The 23,834-nt window shown below is 42.9% G+C and overlaps 1 protein-coding gene across 1 annotated transcript in view; it reads left to right on the top strand.

Annotated features, from left to right (window-relative positions):
* LOC120541267 (cortexin domain-containing 1) overlaps positions 1-22,744 on the top strand; it is a 72,492-nt gene extending 49,748 nt beyond the window's left edge. The window contains exon 2 of the mRNA XM_039772740.1: positions 20,783-22,744. Coding sequence (XP_039628674.1) covers positions 20,835-21,014 — 180 coding nt within the window. The 5' untranslated portion in view covers positions 20,783-20,834 and the 3' untranslated portion in view covers positions 21,015-22,744. The remainder of the gene's footprint in view (positions 1-20,782) is intronic.
* Positions 22,745-23,834: the final 1,090 nt, after the last annotated feature.

The following is a 23,834-nucleotide window of genomic DNA, read 5'->3' as shown; positions in this document are numbered from 1 at the left end:
ACTGTGTACAGTGTCCTTGAGTGTTCTGAAAGGCGCTTTTAAATAAAATGTATTACAGTAATCCCTCGCTATATCGCGCTTTGACTTTCGCGGCTTCACTCCATCGCGGATTTTAAATGTAAGCATATCTAAATATATATCATGGATTTTTCGCTGGTTCGCCGCTTTCTGCGGACAATGGGTCTTTTAATTTAGGTTACATGCTTCCTCAGTTTGTTTGCCCAGTTGATTTCATACAAGGGACGCTATTGGCGGATGGCTAAGAAGCTACCCAATCAGAGCAGGTATTACATATTAACTAAAACTCCTCAATGCTGTAAGATGTGCTTCCCGCGTGGCGCTTGTTTGCTTCTCTCTATCTTTCTCACTCTCTCTGCCTGACGGAGGGGGTGTGAGCAGAGGGGCTGTTTGCACAGAGGACACGGAGGCTCCTCTACAAAATGCCGCTTTATCGCGGTGCTTCTGTATACTTAAAAGCATGTATTGATTTTTTGATTGTTTGCTTTTCTTTGCGAGCGCTCTCTCTGACATTTTCTGCTCCTGACGGCGCTCCTTTAAAGATAAGATATATTTGCTTTCTTTTAATTGTGAGAAAGAACTGTGATCTCTGTCTTGTAATGAAGCACAGTTTAAACGTTTGACTAAAGGGTGTTATTTCATGTCTAGAGGGCTCTAATAATGTTAACAGTGTGGAAGAGTTTATAAGGGCTTAAAATATATAAAAATAACTGCACAAACATATGGTTTCTACTTTTTTCACCTATCGCGGGGGTCTGGAACGCAACCCCCGCGATCGAGGAGGGATTACTGTATTATTATTATTACAGTCCACACTCTAAAAGTCCATTAAAACATGAATTGGATGATACAACCTGTAGTGGTGCAAAGTCCAGTTTGTTCTCAGTGTTACCCCAACACTTAATTGTTCAACTGTCCACGGATGCACTCTGTTCACCGGACCCTCGTTTCCAAGAGAATCGTGGAATCCCTGTCGGCGTCTCTTCGTTGTTTCTTTTTTTCCACTCTGGGCTCCTTGTATCGCTGTGACCTAAGCACGCCTTATTTCTTGTCTGCCAGCTTGGCTCGGTCCTTCCATGCAGCTTCCCTCTCTCGCTGGGCCCACAACCGGCGTCTCCTTGTGGAGCTGTCTCAACCTCCCGTCCTTGTGCCTCACGTCGTGCCAGCCACGTACCCTTGTCAGCCTGCGAGCCCCTTTGCTCTGTCCGGGTGTCTTGGCAGCGTTCTCAGTGGACCGTCCCCTCCTCTTACCTTCTCCTGGCCAGAGCTTAAATCTCCTTCAGTCCCTGCAATTATCAGTTCTGGACAACCAGATTAAACAAGTGGCACAGCTAAATTTCCTGGGTTTAACAAATAATGAAAAGACGAGTTAACAAAATGTATTGTTACCAACCATTAATGAGTACGGATCTGCTGTTTAGAAACCAATATTGTCAAAAATGTTAATTGCCAAGTCAGGTAAATCCAGAAATCCTCCAAGGCAAGACTTCAAAGCGGCGACTCCTTTGCAAGACAGCTAATACTTACACAAACAATCCTGACACAATCAGTAACTGGATTATCCAGGCCCCTCCAAGGAAGCAGCAGTTCTGTTATCACACGTGGTATTGTTTGTAAATCTCAACCAGCCATAAACTTCAAAATAGCAACTCCTTTGCAAGACAGCAAATACTTACATCCTGCAGACAGCCATGACACAAAGAGTAACTGGATTATCCAGGAAATTGAAAAACCAAGGTCCCCTTCTGACCCATGTGTGTGTATCTGCAAATATTTCTGTGCGTGTGAACACTCTTAATTTTCTACAATTTGGACTATTTTAGTATTGTGGCAGAGCATCCTGAAGATGAGAGTGCTTTTCATTTTGCCCAACAGTGTGTAGTTGGTTAGACAAAAATCTGGTGATATGACTGACGTGTGTGCCATTTAGTGCAGTGGTTTGATTCTGATCATTCTTTATGTAGTTGTGGTTGCAGTTTTGTTTCATTTTGCAGGATATGTGAGGTGTTTGGCTCTTTGGGTGAGCTGTTTTGTGAATTGTGCTAAATGATTTGCAACAACGAGCCTTGTTGTCAAAATTGTGCTTTAGCAATTGTAAAAAAAACTGTAATAACAGACAGACTTATGACAATAAATTAGATGGAATACAACAAATAAAAATGCACACCACATTTATTCTCAATGCATTCTTTTGTACTATCCCACCAGGTATTTGACACACACAAACACACACACTCCATCATGCTGTGCTACATTGGCTCCTTCGCTGATCCCCCTGCTCACTTTGCTCGCCAAACCCCCGGGTTTGTTTAACTCTTTCAGGGCTGATGTCGACTTTTGTCAAAAGGAGGAGTTGACGATGGTAATCGACTGTAAACGGTGACAAAACCAACCGTTCTGTTTTAGTTGGACTCTCGTTGCTAGAAGGAAAGTGTTGACCGAGAGTTCCTGCACTCCCAAGATTAGCAAGGTGCCAGCAACGGCAAAAATGGCACCGACATCTGGCGAGAGATCAAAGCGAATGCGATAAGCAAAACACCCCGTGGATGACGCTTTGCCAGTTATCTCTGAACTGGACTATGACTTGTCAGATTTTGATACGAGTGATCGAAAACGAATGTGAGGTTCCAGCTTCAGCTGATTGGTCCCCAGCCAGTCGTTATACTGACAACGTTCGCCAGGGAGGACTGCCACTTAACAATGATAAGATGGAGTGCACTGACACTTTGTCCCAGCCACACAAAGACAGCCTGGCAGCAAGCCTGCCACATATTCTTGGCAAACTGGCAGCCACAGCTTGCAGCAACAGATGTTTTGTGTTGATTTCTGTTTGCTTTTCAGAAAACCATGTTTTTTGGAAAAAATATTCAGCCCTCAAAGAGTTAACCGGATATACAACTTAAAGAGATTGTTATTGTCGTGGGTTACGTATGCATTACAGAACTAACTATTTCACATTTCAGGTATTCGTTTACCATAGTTTAAAACAGTAAAACGTAATTAATCGAAATAAAATGATGTTTCATGTTGCGTTAGTAGTATTCGTTGCATTATACGTTTTTGTTCTCTCTGGCGTTGAAATGAACACGTAAATACATTTTAAACTTACACTTGTACTTTAAAACTTTAGTAAAAACAATATTTGGAATTCACTTTTCTTGAATATCGCATTGAATTTTGATTCCGTGTTTGGACTTTCATCGTGGCAACACAACGTATAACTGCCCGTGAGTGAATTTCGTTTCTTTCTCTCTAATAAATAAACCAACTTTTTCGAATTTTTGTCCCTGTGATTTGTTCGTTGTCATAGCAAAAGCTGTAAGTGTTTTAATACGAATGGCATATCAAGATCTCCTTTGGTGTGTAACGTCATCCCCTACATTACCCTACTTGTTAAAATTTGACATGTCAGAATTGTTCGTCCAATTTTGAATACGACTAATCTTGTTCCATTGCATAGTCCATCACTCCTATATAAATTACACAATTACATTACGATACGTCCTTCTTTCTACAGTAATTCGGCCGGAGGAAGACCGTACAGTGTTAACGGTTGTCGATATTCTTCGTGATATTCGTGAAGTTGATGTTTTCATCTTCAGCACCATCACCACCAACTGTTTCAGCAGAGTTTATTGAAACGCATTTTACCAATTTGCCGTGTAACCGATCGACAGTTTTCACGTTAATTCGTTGGACTTCTTCGTTTCTCTGTGCTAGGACTGCCCGTGTACTCATTTCTTCTGTTGATAACCCTTCGTGATGAAATTCTTCAATAAGATTTTTACATAATACGTCTTCTTTTATTGGGAGGTCTTGAATTTTAATGTCTAGTAGCCAGATAGCGGAATCATCCGAATTCTTTTCTCTCCAACGCTTTAGGGATCTTTCATCTTCGCTTAGTCGTTGATGTGTCATCCAGAACGTATATAATTATTGTCCTGATAATGACTTCATTGTTTTTAACGAGTAGATTGATTGTTTAAAAATACCGTCCTGAAACAGTGAAGGATTAACATACACGACTTAAAATGAGGAAAAAGTCAAGATTTATAGGGGAGCTGAGAGCGCAGGAAGTGTGTCTGACAAAAGCAAACGGTCACACGAATGAGAGGACCACCGTGGGCGTGGTTGAAAAATGTTTGAGAGGTGGGCGGGACTTATAAAAATTCTCACGGCAAAAGTCTCGTCTCGCGGGACTTGAAAACATCTTCCCCAAAGTCTTGGTCGCGTCGAAGGAGAGACAACAGAACCTCGTCAAACAGCTTAATTTAATTGGGGGTGGGCACCACCCGTTCTAAGGCTGAGTGCCAGCCTATTTCCAGAACCTACATCCACATGTCTGTTTTTGGAGGACAGAGTAGGAAAGCCCACGCAGACGTGAGGAGAATCTGCCAACTCGGCACCGAAGGTAGCAAAGCCAGAGTTGGAACCGTGAGGCTGCAGAGATAACGAGATGCGCCGCCATGCTGGCCTGTGATGTATCGTTGTCACAAAATGTGATTTGGCATTTAAAACTCGATAGATCGATCTGTATGGTTAAAATGCAAAGTCCATCTGTCACAAAATTACTCACAAAACTATTGGGGGGTGTTTGCAGGGGTAGAACCTTGATCTTGGATTTGAAGTTTTTGGTCCACCATATTGGATCCGCCAAATTGAATTTCATAAAAAAACAATTTCAGATTCGTGAAGAAGGTATCAGTTTTTGGTCGAAATCGCCTAATAAAGAAAACATTATTTACATTTTTCATGTGTCTAGGGGATGAAATCAATGGGAATGGGTTTCATGGTTGGTCTGTCGTGTCTGTATGGTCCTAGTGAGCAAATGTGTAAAAATTTGATCCAGATCGGTCAAAAAGGTTTAGGATCGTTTGGGGAAAATGCAGACAGACAGACAGACAGACAGACATTCTGCTGAATATATAGTGTGGTTGGCCGAGGGAGCGATGAGTCGAAAGGCAAGATAAATGTTGGGGCCGCCTTCCCCGTTTACTTGTGAAATTGAAAAATTAATGGGCGCTCGGTGGACGTGAATACAAACAAAAATGTCGCCCTCTGGCGTCCTACCAAATACGCTTTTTCTTTCGGGTGCTTCTTCTGGGTTTTGCAGGACCTCCGTCCACCTCTGCTCCTCAGTCAGTAAAAGTGACGCCTGCCTGCCTGCCTTCCTTCCGGACTTTGTTTTAAGGTGTTGCAACCGGAAAGGGGCGGAGTCAGTTGACCTCACTGGGCGGTTTCTCGGCACTGTGGAGGTAAAGGAAGATTGACACAGTGAGAGGTGGCGCCATTGACATATATAGGTAGACGCCGCATTCACTGTGTCGCCCAGTCGACACGATACGTCAGCGCGTCTGCCCTATTGCAAGTGGCAAAAGTGCCATTTAAACTAATACAGGTAGACATGGAAACGTTAGTATCGTTTACACACAACAGATTATGGCGAATCGTTTACATGCAATTCTTTATATCCATTTATACACCAATAATGGCAATTATTAAATAACCAGCAAAAGAAGAAGTGTGTTAAAGAAGTTATGAAAAAGAAAAGGAAACATTTTAAAAATAACGTAACATGATTGTCAATGTAATTGTTTTGTGACTGTTATGAGTGTTGCTGTCATCAAGGATTTGATTATCATTATTTCTTTCAATCAGGTTCGTATTTGGAGGACGTGTTGTGTTCAAGTCACATTCCGTGTTTGTCAACTATTGTAAAGATATCAAGTTTCATTCATCGAAGTGTTCACTACCCAAATCGGTACTCGTGAATCTAAGATGTTTAACAGGCATTCCCGGTATGAAGTTGTGGATTTGCCTGCGAATATTTAGCGTCAGCGTGTCAATGAACGTAATTTAAACTTAAACTTTACACCTTGCTTTCCTATTGATGTGTCTACAAAGGCTTGTTCAGATTCAGAGGGTTGTTCCTTTCTTACTGCATCAATAAACAGCTCGTCTTCCTCTTTATCTGAGACATCACACACTGCATGCACGGGTTTACCTTTCCCAGTCCTGCAAACTTTAGCGAAGTGGTTCAATTTACCACATTTTTCACACTGTCTTCCTTTAGCTGGACATTGACTTTTTCCACCATGCTCGTATGCTTGTATGCGTCACTCGCTTCATATTCTGTTGCTGCCTTCTCAATTGTGTAATGCGTTTTTTTGTCCAGCGCTCTTTGGAGCTCTTGCTTGTTGTCTGCGTACTTCGTTCACAGTCAGTTCACGTGAGCCGCTCGGAGTACATGCATCGAAGGTTCTCAGCTGTGCTTGTGCTATCTCGTGTGATCTTGCGATGTCCACGGCTTTATTTAATGTTAGCTCAGACCCGGCACTTAAAAAGTTTCTCTCACACTTTCGCTGAGTTTGTGCCAAACACTAGTCCATCCCTGACCATCTCATCTTCGTTTGCATAAGCACAGTCCTTCACCCGCGAATATTTCATGGCAGCGTGTCTATTGGATTGCTGCCGACGGACGGCCTTATATGGGCAGGCACTCAATTACATGGGAGGCGTGACAATGAGGGACGCAACTCCGCCTCACACGGCGACCGAGCTGCAGGCTATGGCCGTATATATGTACGTAAGTAGGTTCCAGTTATGACCGTTACGTGTAGAATTTCGAAATGAAACCTGCCTAACTTTTGTAAGTAAGCTGTAAGGAATGAGCCTGCCAAATATCAGCCTTCTACCTACACGGGAAGTTGAAGAATTAGTAGTGAGTGAGTCAGTCAGTCAGTGAGGGCTTTGCCTTTTATTATTATCATTAAATAAAACCTCCCATATAAGTAACATTTCTCAGACTGCCTTCTTCCTTCTCCGAAAACATTTCTAGACTCCGTCCTGTTCTTACGCAACACAGTACGGTGTGTTCACCTCGGTTCACGAACGTCTCTGATCACGTACAAATTGGGTTACGACCAAAAAGTTCACCAAACTTGCATCTGTTCACGACCACACACTCGGGTGTCAAACAAGCCAGTTTATCTTCCGGTTCGTACGCGCCGATGATTTCCGCACGTGTTCAGTCTCTCCCTGTGCAGCGAGCGAGAGAGAGAGAGAGAGACAGAGGGCTGGCCGCGTAAGGCCGAGAAGGCAGTTAAAGAATGCACCGGCCTTGTTTTTAAAGAGACTGCTTCGAGCATTGTTTTAACCTCGTTGTATTTAATGAAGACCTTTTTCTGTTGGATTTTAACTTCCACTTCACTTCTGTTTACGGCGATCGGTTCGTAGCGTGCCTTGTTGCAATGTTACTTTTCTTGGTTGTTCTTTAAATTACGGATTTTTCAAATGTTCATATTTTTCCCTGTGCTTAAAACTCATTAAAAAAAAGTGTTTACAGTGATCGGTTTGTAAGGCTGTAGCGTGAATTCTTGCAATGTTAGTATTCTCTGTTCAAGATTTTCTCAGTGTTTACTATCACACTGTGCATTCTATGGTATCATTAACTATTTCTGTGCTTAAAAATCTTTAAGACAATATATTTACATGCAGTTCGTACGGTCCAGAACGGATTAATTGTATTTACATACAATCCTACGGGGGTAATTACTTCGGGTCACGTACCAAATCGGGTTGCGACCAAAGTTTTGGAATGAATTACGGTCGTGACCTGAGGTTGCACAGTTCTGAAGTATTGATTAATGCCCAAGTCACCTCACGTATAGATTACTGTAATGCTATTCTATCTGGCATCTCACAAAAACGTATCCATCACTTACAACTTCTTCAACGTTCTGCTGCCAGGATAATAACCTGCTGTTCTAAATCCACTGAACATGTCACACCGATTCTCTCTCAACTTCACTGGCTCCCTGTTTGCTAGCGAATATGATACTAAACACCGCTGTGAACATTTAAAGCTCTCCACAACCTCACTGATCTCCTCCAGACCTGCACTCCTCTCGCTCACTCAGATCCTCATCTGCAGCTCGACTTTCTGTACCACACATCAGACTCAATGCTATGGGAACTCGAGCGTCTCTCCTGGTGCTCCTCAACTCGGGAATTCTCTTCTCTCTCATATCCGTCAGCTCGATTCAATAGATAGATAGATAGATAGATATGAAAGGCACTATATGATAGATAGATAGATGTAAGGCACTATATGATAGATAGATAGATACTTTATTAATCCCAAGGGGTAATTCACATAATCCAGCAGCAGTATACTGATACAAAAAAAAAAAAAAATTAAATTAAATAGTAATAAAAATGAAAAAAAAAATAATAATAAATAAAAATAAAAAAGCAGACAATAACTTGGAGTAATGTTAACATTTACTCCCCGGGTGGAACTGAAGAGTCGCATAGTGTGGGGTCTCCTCAGTCTGTCAGTGGAGCAGGACGGTGACAGCAGTCTGTCTCTGAAGCTGCTCCTCTGTCTGGAGATGATCCTGTTCAGTGGATTCTTCATGATTGACAGGAGTTGGCTTAGTGCCCGTCACTCTATATCACATTTTAAAACTGCCCTCAAAACTTATCTTTTCAAACTGGCATACCAATTGTGAATTTTGCACTGTTACTGCCAGTTATCTTTGTTTGTTTGCTAATTATTGCTTTTTGATTGATCATTCTCTTGTTTTAATTATACTAATGTTGTTTAATGTTATTGTAAGGTGACCTTGAGTGCTAAGATTATAAAACGGGATTTTCTAATGGCCGAATATAACCAAAACAATTGTTCAGCCTTACCTATGAAATACAATCCCCCGGGATTTGGTTTGGAGCGTACAGCGGTTTGTACAATCCCAAGCGGCACATGCGTGAAGCATCTTTATCCATAACTTCACTCCCCAGCAGTGCCACTCGCAATATGGCGGCGACGTTGACGTACGATGCTGCTGGTCATGCAGCGTCTAGTAATTTTATGTTTCTCGGCCCCCAATGGCATTGCATACCTGAGAAGAACCCGGATGGTGACCCACTGACGTGCACGAGTGACCATCTATATATGTTACGGCCAAAACCCGAAATCGTCCAAAGTGGGAAGTGGCCGGCCAAATCAGGAAATGGCCAATGTCGCTGTAAATTGACCAGCCAGTGTCCAGTCTTTTCGTTGATTTGGCCAGCCAGCTTGCGAAATGGCACGGGGCGATCGGCCAAAGTCGCAAGACAAAAGGCACGAGCAGCGATTTGTTGCACACTTAGTAGTGCACTTGCATCGAGCGTAGCCTTGGCGGCTCTTGTTCAGAAAGCGGACGCCACTTGGTTGTTTCACAATAATTACGATTAGGTATATAAGTAGGTTTCACATTTCTGTTATCATTTTAGCCCTAAAATAGTGACTTAACATCAGGGACTTATTCTATTTTATTTTATTTTATTGACCTTAAGGTTGTGCGTCACTTTGTGTGTCACTTTGTGAACAAGACCAGAATGGAATCATGCAGAATGGAAAACTCACCTCTGAATCTCCATGTGAAAGTTTTTAAGCGTCTTCGCACCTTGAGCGGACACTCTTACATCAGCACATGATTTTGGCCAGGGAGTTCTTGCCACATCGTGAAATGGCCGTCCAAAGTAGCATAAACGCTGGTCATTTCTAGTAATTCGGACTTTGGCCACACCGCTTGGCCAAAATGCGAAACGGCCGGCCAATTCGGGAACTAGCTGAACTTTGGGTTTTGGCCATAAAATATATATACTGCATAGAGTAGATATATTGTGAACACTAGAGGGCACTGTCGATCCTCTACCCCAACAGACAGACACTGAGCACACGAGTTCAAAGCACCAAGAATCTGTTAATTTATTTTAAATTCTTCTCATTGCTCTCCAGTCACCACAGTCACAGATGAACAGGCAATAAAGCACCGCAAAACTCACAAATGTCTCCTTTTCTTCTTCTTCTTTTCTCCTCCGCACCTCCCAGTAAGCTTTGTCCACCTCCCCCTGACTCTGGCTCGCTGGCTATGTTCATGGTGGTCCTTTATATAAAGCCCAACCCAGAAGTGTTTTGTCTCTTCCTCCCACCTGGCCTGCCAGCACTTCCAGATAATGTATGTCTTCCCGCAGCACCCCCTGATGGCACCCAACAGGACTGAGATACATGACCCAAGTCCCATGGTGCCCGAGTCCCAGGGCACCTGCTCTAAAGCAGAGAAGCTGCCCTCTAGCGTCTTGCGGGGAGGCAGTGCCCTAAAAAAGCTGTCTTCCCTCATCCTTCCATTTCTGGGACGTTCCGACCGGGTTGAGCTGCCATCGTGTAAGAGCACACCCTATTCTGTCCCTTTTAATTTTACCTCTGAAAGCAAAGATTCTCAAAACAAGGCAGCTTCTCAGAACGTATCTCCATCGTGAAGCAGGGCAGTTACTCCATTTGCTGTCTTCTTAATAAAAGCTGAGATGGAATTTAAATCACCCGAGTAGCAGGGAAGCCTCCGACCCGTGGGGGGCTCATTTTATGATGGGCTGGCCGTGTTAATTAAAGGCTAATGGGCATTACATTTGAGCAGCATGACACTCTGGTGGCTTCTGCTTGGGGACACTTGTAAAAGGCAATTGAATTGTATCAGAGCGTCCGACCCGCTCACTCAACCACTCAAGGTCAAGGAAAACGGCTCAAGGCGCATAAATTACAATTTGGGAAAAGGACGCTCGCATCTGTCAGAGCGAGTTTCGCCTTTGTTTGCTAATCCAGAAGATACTGGGATGGATAATCTGATCATATTTATTAACCCATGATGTTTGGATCAGTCGTGACAAGTTGATGCCACAGGAGTACCACGCAGAGCCCGGGCATTCACTCTGTCACACATTCTCAGGTGGTGTTGATGATTTATTTGGTGCTTCTTGTAGTTGTGCCATATGTTCTGGGGCTCATAGCATTTGGAACCATACATCACTTTAATTAGCACTTCAAATAAGAATTAAAAAACAGGACACCTTCCTAGCTGACCATACGTTTAGGCAGACAGTTTATGTTCTCTTTGGGGAAAAAGAGCTGCTCATTGCGTATTGATGTGTCTGAAGAAATGGACTGGAGGTCTTGATGTATTTTGGTATCTTATCACCTGTAAAATGACAAAAGGTGACAGAAGAAGAGATGGGGCAGCACAGGTGTCCTCTATAATTGTTGAGATGGAAGTCCCTACACATGGGCACATCACAAATCCATTGCATTATAGTGAGATAATGCATTGCATTGTTTTCCTGCCCATGGCACATCATAAACATTTGTAGTGATAAAATGCATGCATTTATCATTCCAACAGATGGTGCACTACAAACATTTACAGTGATAGTCTTTAATTTTGTTCTGAGCTCTTCACTTGTGCTGATCAATTTTGTCACTTTGTCCTTTTACACTTGTACCAAAACAGTCCCCTAGACTGATGTTTACTCAATTCTGTCCCCCTCTTTTGGTAGTCAGCTATACAAATAAATATAAATTTAGCTCATGGGTGTCCCATCCTCCACCTCCAACTCCACCCTTCCGCATCCATTGCTTGTAAAGGCAGTGCAAATGACAATTTTGTTAAGACTGTTGTTACATTTAGCAATCGCTTGTTTATTGTGGACTTCATTTAAAATTTGAGTGATATCGCAGCTGTCAAAGACCCTAAGCCCGGTAGGCGCAGGTCTTTTCAGCCACTGTACAGTATAAAACCAATCCATGCTTTCATTCCGAGCTGATTTGGAAGATAAAAGAGATGCTGTGCCAGCTTTCGGTTGACGGAGAGAGTCAGCTGTAATTTCCCATTAAATTGCTAATGCTGTTGCCTAGGTTACCGTTTGTTACAGTCCTTGAAAGTTAAATAATTACTCTTGGGCGCTGGACGGGTAGGACCCAAAGATAAGTGTTGGCTTATTAGTATGAGACACTGGCTGTGATGTAACACGAAAGTGCTGACACAGGCTCATGATTATTTAATGTCAAAAGCTGAGTTCAAGTCCCCGATGAGCCTCTCAAAGTTTACGAATGAGTGGAGACTGTTCATTTCTGCAGACTCATTTGGATATCTAATAGCTGCAGTAACTGATTATTCATTTTCACCAAGTTGCTTACTGCCTCTGTGTTTGATAGTTTATCAAAAAGCTAGACAGAAAAAAGATTTGCTTAAAGTGCCCATTAAATTATGGATGTTTTTAATAAAATTGCACACTTCCTTTTGAAGGCCTAAAGGGCAGTGTTGGAGCAACTTTCTAAGTTATGAAAGGAGAAGAGTCTGTGTGTCTGTGAGCTGTGTGCTTGTCCGACTGCTATCTTTCTGTCATTCATGTAGTAAAAACATGCTGTACACATGGCACATTACAAACATTTCTAGCATTTAAATGTATTGAATTTGTCATTCCAACAGATGGCACATCACAAACATTTGCAGTAATAAAATGCATTGCATTTTCCATTCCAACAGATGGCACATCACTATTGTCTGTAGTGGTAACATGCATTGCATTTGGCATTTCAGCAAATAGTGCATCACAAACATTTGTATCAATAAAATGCTTAGTATTTTCTATTCAAACAGGTGGCACATCACAAACATTTGTAGTGATAAAATGTATTGCAATTGTCATTCCAACAGATGGCACATCAAAAAAATTTTGTAATAATAAAATGCCATGCATTTATCATTCCAACAGATGGCACATCACTGCTGTCTTTAGTGATAGCATGCATTGAATTTGTCATTTGAAGAAATAGTGCATCACAAACATTTGAATCAATAAAATGCCTAGCATTTTCTGTTCCAACAGGTGGCACATCACACATTTGTCATTTCCACAGATAGTCATTCTAACCAATAGCACACCAGAACCATTTGTAACAATAAAATGCATTGTATTTGTCATTCCAACAAATGGTGCATCACAAACATTAACACTATGTTTACAAATTCTATACCAAGTGGCATGGAACAGAAACATATATGTATTGCATTTGTCATTCCAACAGATGGTGCAGTACATACATATGTAGTAATGTGTCTTTTATGAATGAGAGATTTTAGCTTTTGTCTTTAATTTCTTCTCCAAGTTATTTTGGGTTATTGAGTGTAGACTGATGGGCGAAAATGACAACTTTATGCATTTAAAATGAAATCCACAACACAGTAAAGTATGCAGAGAGTGAGGGGGTCTGAATCCACACTGAATCATCTGTACACAGTTTTTTCTAACACTAGTCCTCTATAGCAGTGCTTCTCAGTCTTTCTAGTGTTGAGATCCACTTTTTCTAATGTGGTGGCCACTTTGGTGGATCAAGTGGGCTGGGTGGCTTCGTCCCCCTTGATGAATCAAGCATGAACCTTTAGTTTGATAGTCTTCTCAGATACGAATCCAACACAGAATTAATATGGTGTGGGTAATTAGGAGGCGGGTCCTGGTGGGCGGAGTTCAGAAGTGACCTCAGTGGCGGTTTAGCCGTCAATCTTCCAATCTGCAGGGGCAGGAAGAGAAAAGACATTCGCAGACAGCGCCAACCCCTGGAGCGGTGGGAAATTACCACCAGCAGAGCTCTTAAGCTGTCCCCAAGTCCACACGCGTGGGAAAAGGAGCATCATTTTATCACAAATGTACACTTTAATGGCTACTGTAAGCAAACCTTTTGCGGTCTCCCTTTTTGATAAGCCATCAGACACAGCAGGCAGTACGCAACATAGCGAAAAGGAATAATCAGTAACCGCGGCTATTACGCTGCACTCCATTTGTATTAGGTCACAATTTTCTGAGTTCCCAGTCAGAATTTTCAACTGGAATGCCCCCACAAGTCGGATTTCCTACTTGGAATCTTAGTGCTGCTCAGTCTAGATGATGACGCCAATCCAAAATGGTATACAGTTTATTAGCACTCGTGTCCATTTGTGTCATACACACAGCACTGTCCAACTTCTATCCGTGGACATGTAGCTATGGGGGTCCGGATGTGCAAAATACCCCGTAATGTGTTGTTATTATCTGATATTTATTCCGAAAAGCAAGCACAATGAAGGTGTTCCTGGAGGCGAATGTTTTACTGGAACGGGTGTCGGCATTCCCAGCTCCGCCGTCCGACTTCCGAGGTTTATGGGAAGCGGCCACGTGGATCCAGGTGAGTCTGCAGAACGGAAGGCCTGAAAAATCTGAGAGACTCACTGGAGTGTGCAGAAGGGGTCCGAATACTCTCGCAGTCCTCTACCTAATGGTCTTCATCCAGCCTCCTTATTTAAAATACTCCTCTAAGGCTCGTACGGAATTCCACTGGGCCTCTGAAACGGGGGGCTTTAAATGCCGCAGACATGGCCGGGAGTATCGTTTGCATTTTCTTCCGATTCTCAGTGACAATTTTTATAGCAGAAGGAGCCTGAGGTACCGATGTGCGCAAGTCAAGTGACATTAAGTGGCCCACTTCTGTCGGGATGGGGCACCTTTAAATAAATGTTGTTGGCTGCCACTTAAAGGCCGAGTGAGCCTGTAATGCAGAATGGGAGGTGGTGGGCTGCCATGCCAAGTAAAAGATCGGATTAGTCTGAGGCTTGGGATCGTAGTACATCACTTAGCGTCATTTAGAGATGTTCAAAAAGGCTTTATCAGTTGTTCGGCATCCAAAAGTGACTCATCTGATGTGCCCCGGAGATTGAAGCTGATACTCCAGCCCACCCACCGCACTTAATTATTTCATTTTCTTATTTAGATAAGCAAGGCACACTGAAATCCCCCCGTAGCAGAGGCCTTGTGATCACGGCTAACTTAAATTAGGCCGTCAGGGAGATGAGGCCCGATCGATGGGCTTGGGGTGCGTGCCAGTCACGTTTCCTGGCATAGGCTGCCATGACTTTGTTTCTTATTTATTTTTTTTTCTTGCCCATTACTAATCATCAACAATTCTCTTTTGGGGTATTTTGAAGGAGAAAGAAAACTTGTGGTGGGCTTTTGTTTTTGTGCCTGATGTTTGTCCTTTTGTGTTTCATGATTTATTGAGCTATCTTTTCATCATCTGTCTGCTCCACAAGGCTGGCAGCATGGTGACGATTCTGTTTTCTGATGCCATCCCGCCATCCCGGTTAAGGGGGTCGCTCAGCTCAGGGATATGCAGGTGGATGAGTCTGTGGTTGCCCTGGATGATGGACCACCTGTCGGGCAGTTTGTGAGACTCAAAGACTGAATGGACCACCGCAAGGAACAGGCCTGAGTCCCTTCAGTCTGCACCTCACACTGTAAATACAACAGCAGGTCGTGCGTCTTGCAGAAATTCTCAGATCAGTCTGCACCCCTGGGTGGTGGTGGAGTTAGGGGGGGTCTTGATAACAGCGATGAGACAAGGGGAGAACTTTGAGAATGGTCTGCATCTTAACATCAGCAAAACCAAAGGAACTGTTTATTGACTTTCACCACACCAACGAGCCTCTGTGTCCGGTCACTGTTCAGGGAGTGGAAGTAGAGGTGGTCCACTCCTACAAGTACTTGGGGGGTCCACATCAAAGACAGGTTGGACTGGTCTCAGAACACAGAGGAACTAAAGAAAAAAAAGGACAGAGCGGACTCTTCTTTATTCACCAGACTGTGCTCCTCTAATATGAGAAATGGCATCCTTCACATCTTCTACAACTCTGTGATGGCCACTGTGGTGTGCTGGGCCTTTAACGCCACTTCAAGAGAGGACCACCGAATCAACAAGCTGATTAAAAAAAAAACTCACTCTGGACCCCTAGAGAGAATGAAGACAAAACTGGGCGCCCTTATGAACAACGCTGCACGTCCTCTCTGTGTGACACAACAACACGGAGGACTTTCAGCCAACGAATCATTCAGTGGAAGTGTGTGAAGAAACACGACTAGGGGGTCCTTTATACCAACAGCAGTACGCCTGTATAGCAGCACCTCACCGGGACTGGGACAGCCAAGTCGGAAGTTTTATTTCTTTGAAAAATGTTCTTCTTTTTAGTCATTCTGGTGTGGGTTCAGACCTTAGTGTGTGCGTAGATATGATTTATTTATCTATTCAGGAATTTAAAGAGCTGCTGGGGCTCCTTTAGACCAACAGCAATATGTCTGCATGTGCCTCACTGGGACTGTCACAGCCAACTCTGACCTTTTCCTGTCTTTCATTTTAATTTTCTTCCTTTATAGTCAACCTGGCATGTCTGTATGTATTTACTTATTTACTGTCTATTTATTTGATTTATTTTATTGATTTGTGGACAAATCAAGTTCTGTCTAACTGTCTATCTTTTAACTTTAAAATCCATCTTCTATATACAGTAGTGCCTTTTATATCCAGCTATCACCTTTAAAATCCATTTTCTATATAGAGGCCTTTCATAGCTATCTTAGGGGCAGCACAGTGGCATAGTGGGTGCTGCTGCCTCGCAATAAGGAGACCAGGGTCCACTTCCCCAGTCCTCCCTGTGTGGAGTTTGCCTGTTCTCCCCGTGTCTGTATGGGTTTCCTCCCACAGTCCACAGACATGCAGGTCAGGTGAACTGGCGACACTAAATTGGCCCGTGGGTGTGTTTGCCCTGTGATAGACTGGCGCCCTGTCCAGGGTTTTATTTCTGACTTGCGACCTCTGCTGGATGGGATTGGCTCCAGCCCCCCGTGACCCCACTCAGGACTAACTGGTTAAAACAATGACTGACTGACATATCTATCTATCTATAATGCATTTCTTGGATGTACATTTTTAATCTTGCCTACTACACCATCTATCTATCTGTGATATGATGCACTTCACTATCCAATTAGCTTTTACAATATATAGCACCTTTATCTATCTATCTTATATAATGCTTTTCTTGTTAATTTACTGTATGTAAATCAGTAATCTTGCCTACTACACCATCTATCTATCTATCTATCTATCTACTGTATCTATAATGCCTTTCTTGTTAATTTATGTAATTAGTAATCTTGCCTACTACACCATCTATCTATCTGTGATATGATGCACTTCACTATCCAATTAGCTTTTACAATATATAGCACCTTTATCTATCTATCTTATATAATGCCTTTCTTGTTAATTTATGTAAATCAGTAATCTTGCCTACTACACCATCTATCTATCTCCTGTATCTATAATGCCTTTCTTGTTAATATATGTAAATCAGTAATCTTGCCTACTACACCATCTATCTATCTATCTATCTATCTAGGGTGTTAGTGAGTTTCTTTGTGTTTCTTTTGTTCTATTGGTTTACTGAGACTTGTTGTTTGCCTTTTTTTAAACTCATTTTGGATTTCTGCATTGGGACCCTTGTTCCCCTAAGTTGCCTTTTGTGTTAGGCAAATCCATTTTGCCTTTTTTTGCAGTTCTTCTTATAAGCATTTTTGTAGAAATAAACCTTTTTATTTTTATGAAGATTCTGTGCTGTCCCTATATCTCTAACCGGGGTTTTGCCGGTATACCTCCCTCTAGTGGGTATTTTTGGAAGTGCTGTTGTAACCTACTGGGTATTATGTGCTTTGGGACTCCTGGTCCACGACAATGCCTTTCAGTCTGTGACATCATAGCAGCTGCCATAGAAAAGATGTCAGTATCCTCAGTGATGCGCCCTGACTATAAAAATGCAAAGGGAAAAAAGAAAAATTATGAGTTGTTGTAGGAATTATTTCTATGTCTCTTACCTTTTGTTTCATTTTCCTCTCCTCCATCTCCGGGGTCCTGTTTTCATTGAGTTTTGTGGCTGAAGTTTCAACCTAAATGGTGTGCATTGTCTTCAGGGGCAAAGACATACTTGGAAGTCGAACTCTCGAATGCTGCGGCCATTCAGGTTGCAGTTACCCCTGAGGGCTGTGGCTGTTTCTGTGCAGTTAGTGAGCTCAGCTATTGTCTTCTCTGACACCCCACTCCATCCCAAACTATTTTTTATATATATTATCTTTCTTTTGAGACTTTTGAATTGTAGGTTATATCTTCAGGGTGTTAGACTATTGGATTTTTCTAAACAGCTAATCACAATCACATTTGGGCCTTTTATTACATCAGTGCTACACACACACACACACGTGCCAAACATTGTGTCGACCCCACTGTGGACCTTCTGTACATATGGAGTCAGTAAATGAGACTGTTATGTACAGAAACTTGGGTGAAATTAATCATTTTTAAGTCTTGATATGGGAAGATTAAGAAATTGAGACGTTGGATCTACAGCAGATTCTCTTGAAGGTTATTTTTAAAAAATCTGGGACACAATTAAAAGCACAGCAGAGCACGGGGAATAGTGGACTCTTTATTAGGAGAGTTCACCTAAAATGGCATTTAAAAAGCTTTGTCACATGCGACCGCGGATCATCATCTACACTCGGCTGAGGTAAGCGATGCCACCCCGGGATGACAGGGGGCGCTGTCACTAAAGATATTTTCTCTGTTCCATACTACTCTGAGAAGATGCCCAATCAGGGCACCCAGCTTCGACCAGGATGCCCTACGTAGGCCCCGCCCCTTCCCATCAGGAACCAATACAAAAGTGGCATCTCATTTTCGAATGGGACTTGTGATCAGATGAGACCGAACGATACTCTCATGATTTGGTAGGATTGTTTGAGTCCTCAGAGGCCGCCAGTGTTTATTTTCATCGATAGGTTGAATTGAGGGGCGTGGCCTCTGAGGTCAGAACCGCCAAGCATCATGTCTGGCAATGACTGCCCAGCCCCTACCTATGTGCAGCGAAGAATGGTGGTCTCCGCATCATGCAGTGGGGGGTGTTGGTCAACGTCAGGGACAATTCAGGGAAACTGAGAGAAGGGTTGAATGTAGCTAAATAAACTGCTCCAAGAAATGAAAGGAACACTTTGGGAACCCATCAGATCTCAATGGGAAAAAATGTCCTGCTGGCTCTCTCTATGGTGATGTGTGAGGAACGAGAGGATGGAAATTAAAATGATCAACCAACACAGAGAGAGGGCTGAACTCAAAGATACCCTGAAAATCAAAGGGAACAAAATGATGCAGCAGGCAGGCAGTTGAGTCCATTGTGCCGAAATTTCATTGCAGCAACTCACAATCGTATTCAGTAGTTTGTAAGCCCCCCTTACATGTTTGTAAGCAGGCCTGACAACGTCCTAATGAGACGATTGATGGTGTCCTGGGGGATCTCCTCCCAGATCTGGACCACTGAGCTCCTGGACAGTCTGAGGTGTCAGATGGACCCAAACATAATGTCCCACCCAGAGGTGTCCTATTGGATTGAGGTCAGGCGGGTGAGCGTGGGTGGGCCCGGCCAGTTAATGGTATCAATTCCTTCATCCTCTCGCCATATGAGGCCGGGCATTGTTGTGCACCAGGAGGAACCCAGGAACCACTGCACCAGCATAGGGTCTGACAATTTCATCCTGATACCTAATGACAGTCAAGGTGCCCACCGTTGTCTAGCCTGTAGAGGTCTGTGTGTCCCTCCATGGATATGCCTCCCCAGATATACCATCACTGATCCACCACCAAACGTGGTCATGCTGAACGATGTCACAGGAAACATAACGTTCTGCACAGCTTCTCCAGACCCTTTGACATCTGTCACATGTGTTCAGGGTGAAGCTGATCTCATCTGTGAAAAGCACAGGGTGCCAGTGGTGGGTACCTGCTAATTCTGTTATTCTATGGCAAATGCCAATCGAGCTCCACGGAGCCCATTAGAGGATGCTGGGCTCTCAGGCCACCGTCATGAGGTCTGTTTCTGATTGTTTGGACAGAGACATTCACACCAGTGGCCTGCCTGCTTACTGGAGGTCATTTTGTAGGCTCTGGCAGTGGTCATCATGTTCCTCATTGCCCAAAGGTCCTGCTGATGGGTTAAGGATCATCTACGAGGGGCCCTGTCCAGCTCTCCTAGACTAACTGCCTGTCTGTCTCCTGGAATCTCCTCCATCCGTTTGAGACTGTGCTGGGAGACGCAGCAAACCTTCTGGCAATGCCACGTATTGATGTGCCTGCCATCCTGGAGAAGTTGGACTACCTGTGCCAGCTCTGTAGGGTCCAGGTATGGCCTCATGCTACCAGTAGTGACACTGGCCGTAGCCAAATGCAAAACGAGTGACAAAACAGACGAGGAGGAATAAATGTCAGTGGCCTCCCTCCACTTGTGACACCAGTCATTCCTGTTTTGGGGGTCGTCTCATTGTGGCCCCTCTAGTGCACCAAAGCAGCTGAACCTGATGAACAAGCCCCTCTGCTACTTAACCGACCAGAAGTGTCATTGACTTGATGCTACACTCTCATTCAAAAGTGTAAAGAGGTCCTTGAAGACAACCTGCCCCAGAGTGCTTGTCACAATGGCTCACTTTTCAGCACAGCAATGATCTGATTTTTTGACATGCAGGATATTTGATTATACAGTACAGTAGTGACAGTCACATGTCTAATGTCGTCTTCTTCTTTATCTTCTTTCTCTAGCCCTTTAGCCTTGCAGTGATTCGGCGCACATCTCCATCACGTCCAAAGCCATTTAACCTGAATATTAGGCCTTTGATGGGCAGCTGGTGACCCATTTGATAATAACATTAAGATCTCCTGCTCTTATAGCCAAAGGGCTGGCCGAAGTTAGCATTTCTGTGCTTGACGCCATAAGTATGAGTGAGTGGGCTGTAATTCAGAAAGATGGCCAGCATTGTTTCTATCCTAAAAACACAGCTTGTCCTAACCTCCTGTCCAGAAAAGAAGGGTCAGCAGGGTTAGTGCCGATTGTGGTAGAAAAGAGAAGCTCTTCATGCGCCAAAACAAAACAAGAAGGGAACCAAAACTACGGCCGATTCATTTAGATGACCACCTACACCTTTCATGTGTCACCCCGTCACTCTTGAGCTCATATTTTTCTGTCTCTTATTTTTTTTTTAACAGATTCAGTCAGGATGGTATCAGAAGCATCCGATATCGATGACAGACCGAAGCGATGGAAGACTCAACGCCTGAGCCTGCCTTTGTCGACGTGGACAAAGGACTAACTCTAGCATGCATCGTCTTCCTCTGCCTCTTCCTGATTGTTATGATAATCCGCTGTGCCAAAGTCATTATGGACCCTTACAGTGCCATCCCCACCTCGACCTGGGAAGAGCAACATCTGGATGACTAACGACCGGAAAGCAGGAGGGGGATTGAGAGGTCCTTCGACTTCTGGTCGCATCGTCGGGATGGAGATCGAGTTCAGTCGGGACTGGGGGAAAGTGGTGATGTGCAAGAGTACAAGGCCAGGGGGAGAAACGAAATGTGGACAACCTGCGAGGGGGTGACTTTAACTGTGCTGGGCAGTAATACAGCTATTAATAGTAGTAATAATAGTAGTCGGTGGACTGGGTGGGATGCGTTTGAATGAACCGAGTCGCATACTTTCAGTAGCCGGTGAGTCCTTTCCTTTATGACGACACTGTCGCCACAGCCTAATGCCAAATCACAGCCCAACTCAGAATTCACATTGTCATTGTCACGTCTCATTGCCACTTACATAAACTGCATGTGGAGCCTCATCAGATACATAGATGGTGTAGTAGGCAAGATTATAAAAATTATATAGGATAGATACTTAGATCAGACTATAATAAATGGATAGATGGTGTAGTAGGCAGAATTAAAACTATATACGATAGATCACACTATAATAAATGGATAGATGGTGTAGTAGGCAGGGTTAAAAAATGATATAATATAGATGGAGAGATAGGGCATTGTATCAAATCTATTTATCTGACTATATGTAAAACATAATATATTGAGGCTCAATTGATATACTGTACATGTATACATAGAGACCACTGCCCAGTTCATGAACAAACACAGACTTCACATTGTCATTGAGCAGCAAAAATAGCCAGAGTATGTTGAGCCTCCCGCGATAGATAGATAGATAGATAGATGATATAGTAGGCAAGATTGAACATTTTAATAGATTACATTAAATAGGATAGATGGATAGATAGGTGGTATAGTAGGCAAGATTAAAAAATTTGATTATATAGGATAGATAGATAGAGATAGATAGATAGGAAAGTCACAGTATCAGATCTATCTATCTAAATATATACTGTACAATGAGGGTATGTTCTTCATGTATGTACAGTAGACTGATGAGAGCTCACAAATGCTGCCCCCAAACCAAAATAACTTCTAAAGGGTACCACATTATTATAAAGCAACATTACAAATGACAGGGAAAGTAGAGGCTACAATAGAAAGGTAACATAATAAGCACCTAAACCTTACAGGCCTACCTATACTGGTGAGATCTTTCATTGTGTCCCGCACTGTCTGGTTCATTCTCACACACTAATCCACAATTATTCACCTCTAACTAAGATGATCCTTTTTCACACTCTGGCCTCTCTTCCTCCCTTAACCAGTTGAGCTCATTGTTGAAGTCCAATCTTAATGGACGTATGACTGGAAGTGACTTCTGAACCTTAGCCATTAACTTGTTCCTGGTGAGCCATGTGCAAGACTTCTAGGGTACTAGATACAATGTGGAAACCCTGGGGTCATCTAGCAGCTTCATGTTTCTATGTTACATCATCATAAAATGTTGCAATTGAGCCCCAAATAGACTGTCCAGCCTGGAATGGCTGAGGAGCACAAACGCACTGCAAAAGGAGCTCCACCATGGCCCTTACTGGCTTTTGTAGGGAGGGGGCTACCAGTATACTGATTGGAGTTCCCATTGCTTTGCTTTAACCATTTCAGGATCTCCTATAGCACAGCTTCTATTAGGACAAACCCCCTGCTCATCACAACTTGTGTTGCTACCATGGTATATATATATATATATATATATATATATATATATATATATATATATATATATATATATATATATATATATATACACACTGTATATATATATGGGTTTATATTGTAGTAGGAAGAAAGATAAGGCAGGGCAAATTGCAAAAACTTGGGATGCCAACTGGACAAAACCCCATTTAATTCCAAACACAAAACAAACTTTAACTAAAACAAATGCTCTCTCATTAGGATACTTGCATTGGTATAGTGGTCAGCGCAACAGGATGCACCTATACTCTCACTTTCTATAACTGTCAGGAATGAAATGGGATTGTTCCTACCTTGTAGCTGATGCTTACTGGTCTGGATAAGCTGGTTTAGGAAATGGAGATATATATATATATATATATATATACACATATATACATATATATATATACATATACATACACACCTGCGGTAGGCTGGCACCCTGCCCGGGGTTTGTTTCCTGCCTGGTGTCCTGTGTTGGCTGGAATTGGCTCCAGCAGACCCCTGTGACCCTGTAGTTAGGATATAATGGGTTAGATAATGGATGGATGGATATACACACACACAGTGTTTAAGTGTATGTATATATATTAAATACATATATTATTATATATGTGTATATCTATTCAGAGAATGCCTGGAGCTCTGTCTCTCTCAGATGCAGGTCTCAAAATGAACTGCCACTATCTGTCAAATGGGCCATATATATATATATATATATATAACAGGAAGTGAAATCAGGTGTCTTCTTGGCTTTGACCCTCAGAGCCACAATGCCCTCTCTTGCACCTGATGTAGAACTGCTTATCTTGCAGGAGCCTTAAACATGTCCCCCAAGTGTATGTGTATGACATGCTGTACTTTAGAAAGATATATACATTTGTGTGTGTGTGTGTGTGTGGTAAAAGGATAAAAGAGAAAAAAGAAGGGTTAGGGCACCAGAGGGTAACACAATTTTAATCTCCAGTTTTGGGTGGTTGGACATTGAAGTTAAAATAGGAAGGATACGTCATATGTGACATTTATCAAAGATGGCTCTCTAGTAATGTGTGTCCTTGTTGAGGACTTTGTCTGAACTGACAAGGACTCCTTGAGTCAGGCGACTTAAATAGGGAGGTGGAAACGGAAGAGGCGAGGCGACTTGTGTGCT

The sequence above is a fragment of the Polypterus senegalus genome, chromosome 12 (genome assembly GCF_016835505.1).
Source record: "Polypterus senegalus isolate Bchr_013 chromosome 12, ASM1683550v1, whole genome shotgun sequence".
Classification (NCBI taxonomy): domain Eukaryota; kingdom Metazoa; phylum Chordata; class Cladistia; order Polypteriformes; family Polypteridae; genus Polypterus; species Polypterus senegalus.
The sequence above is the reverse complement of the archived record's forward strand: the minus strand, read 5'-3'. Positions and strand labels throughout refer to the sequence as shown.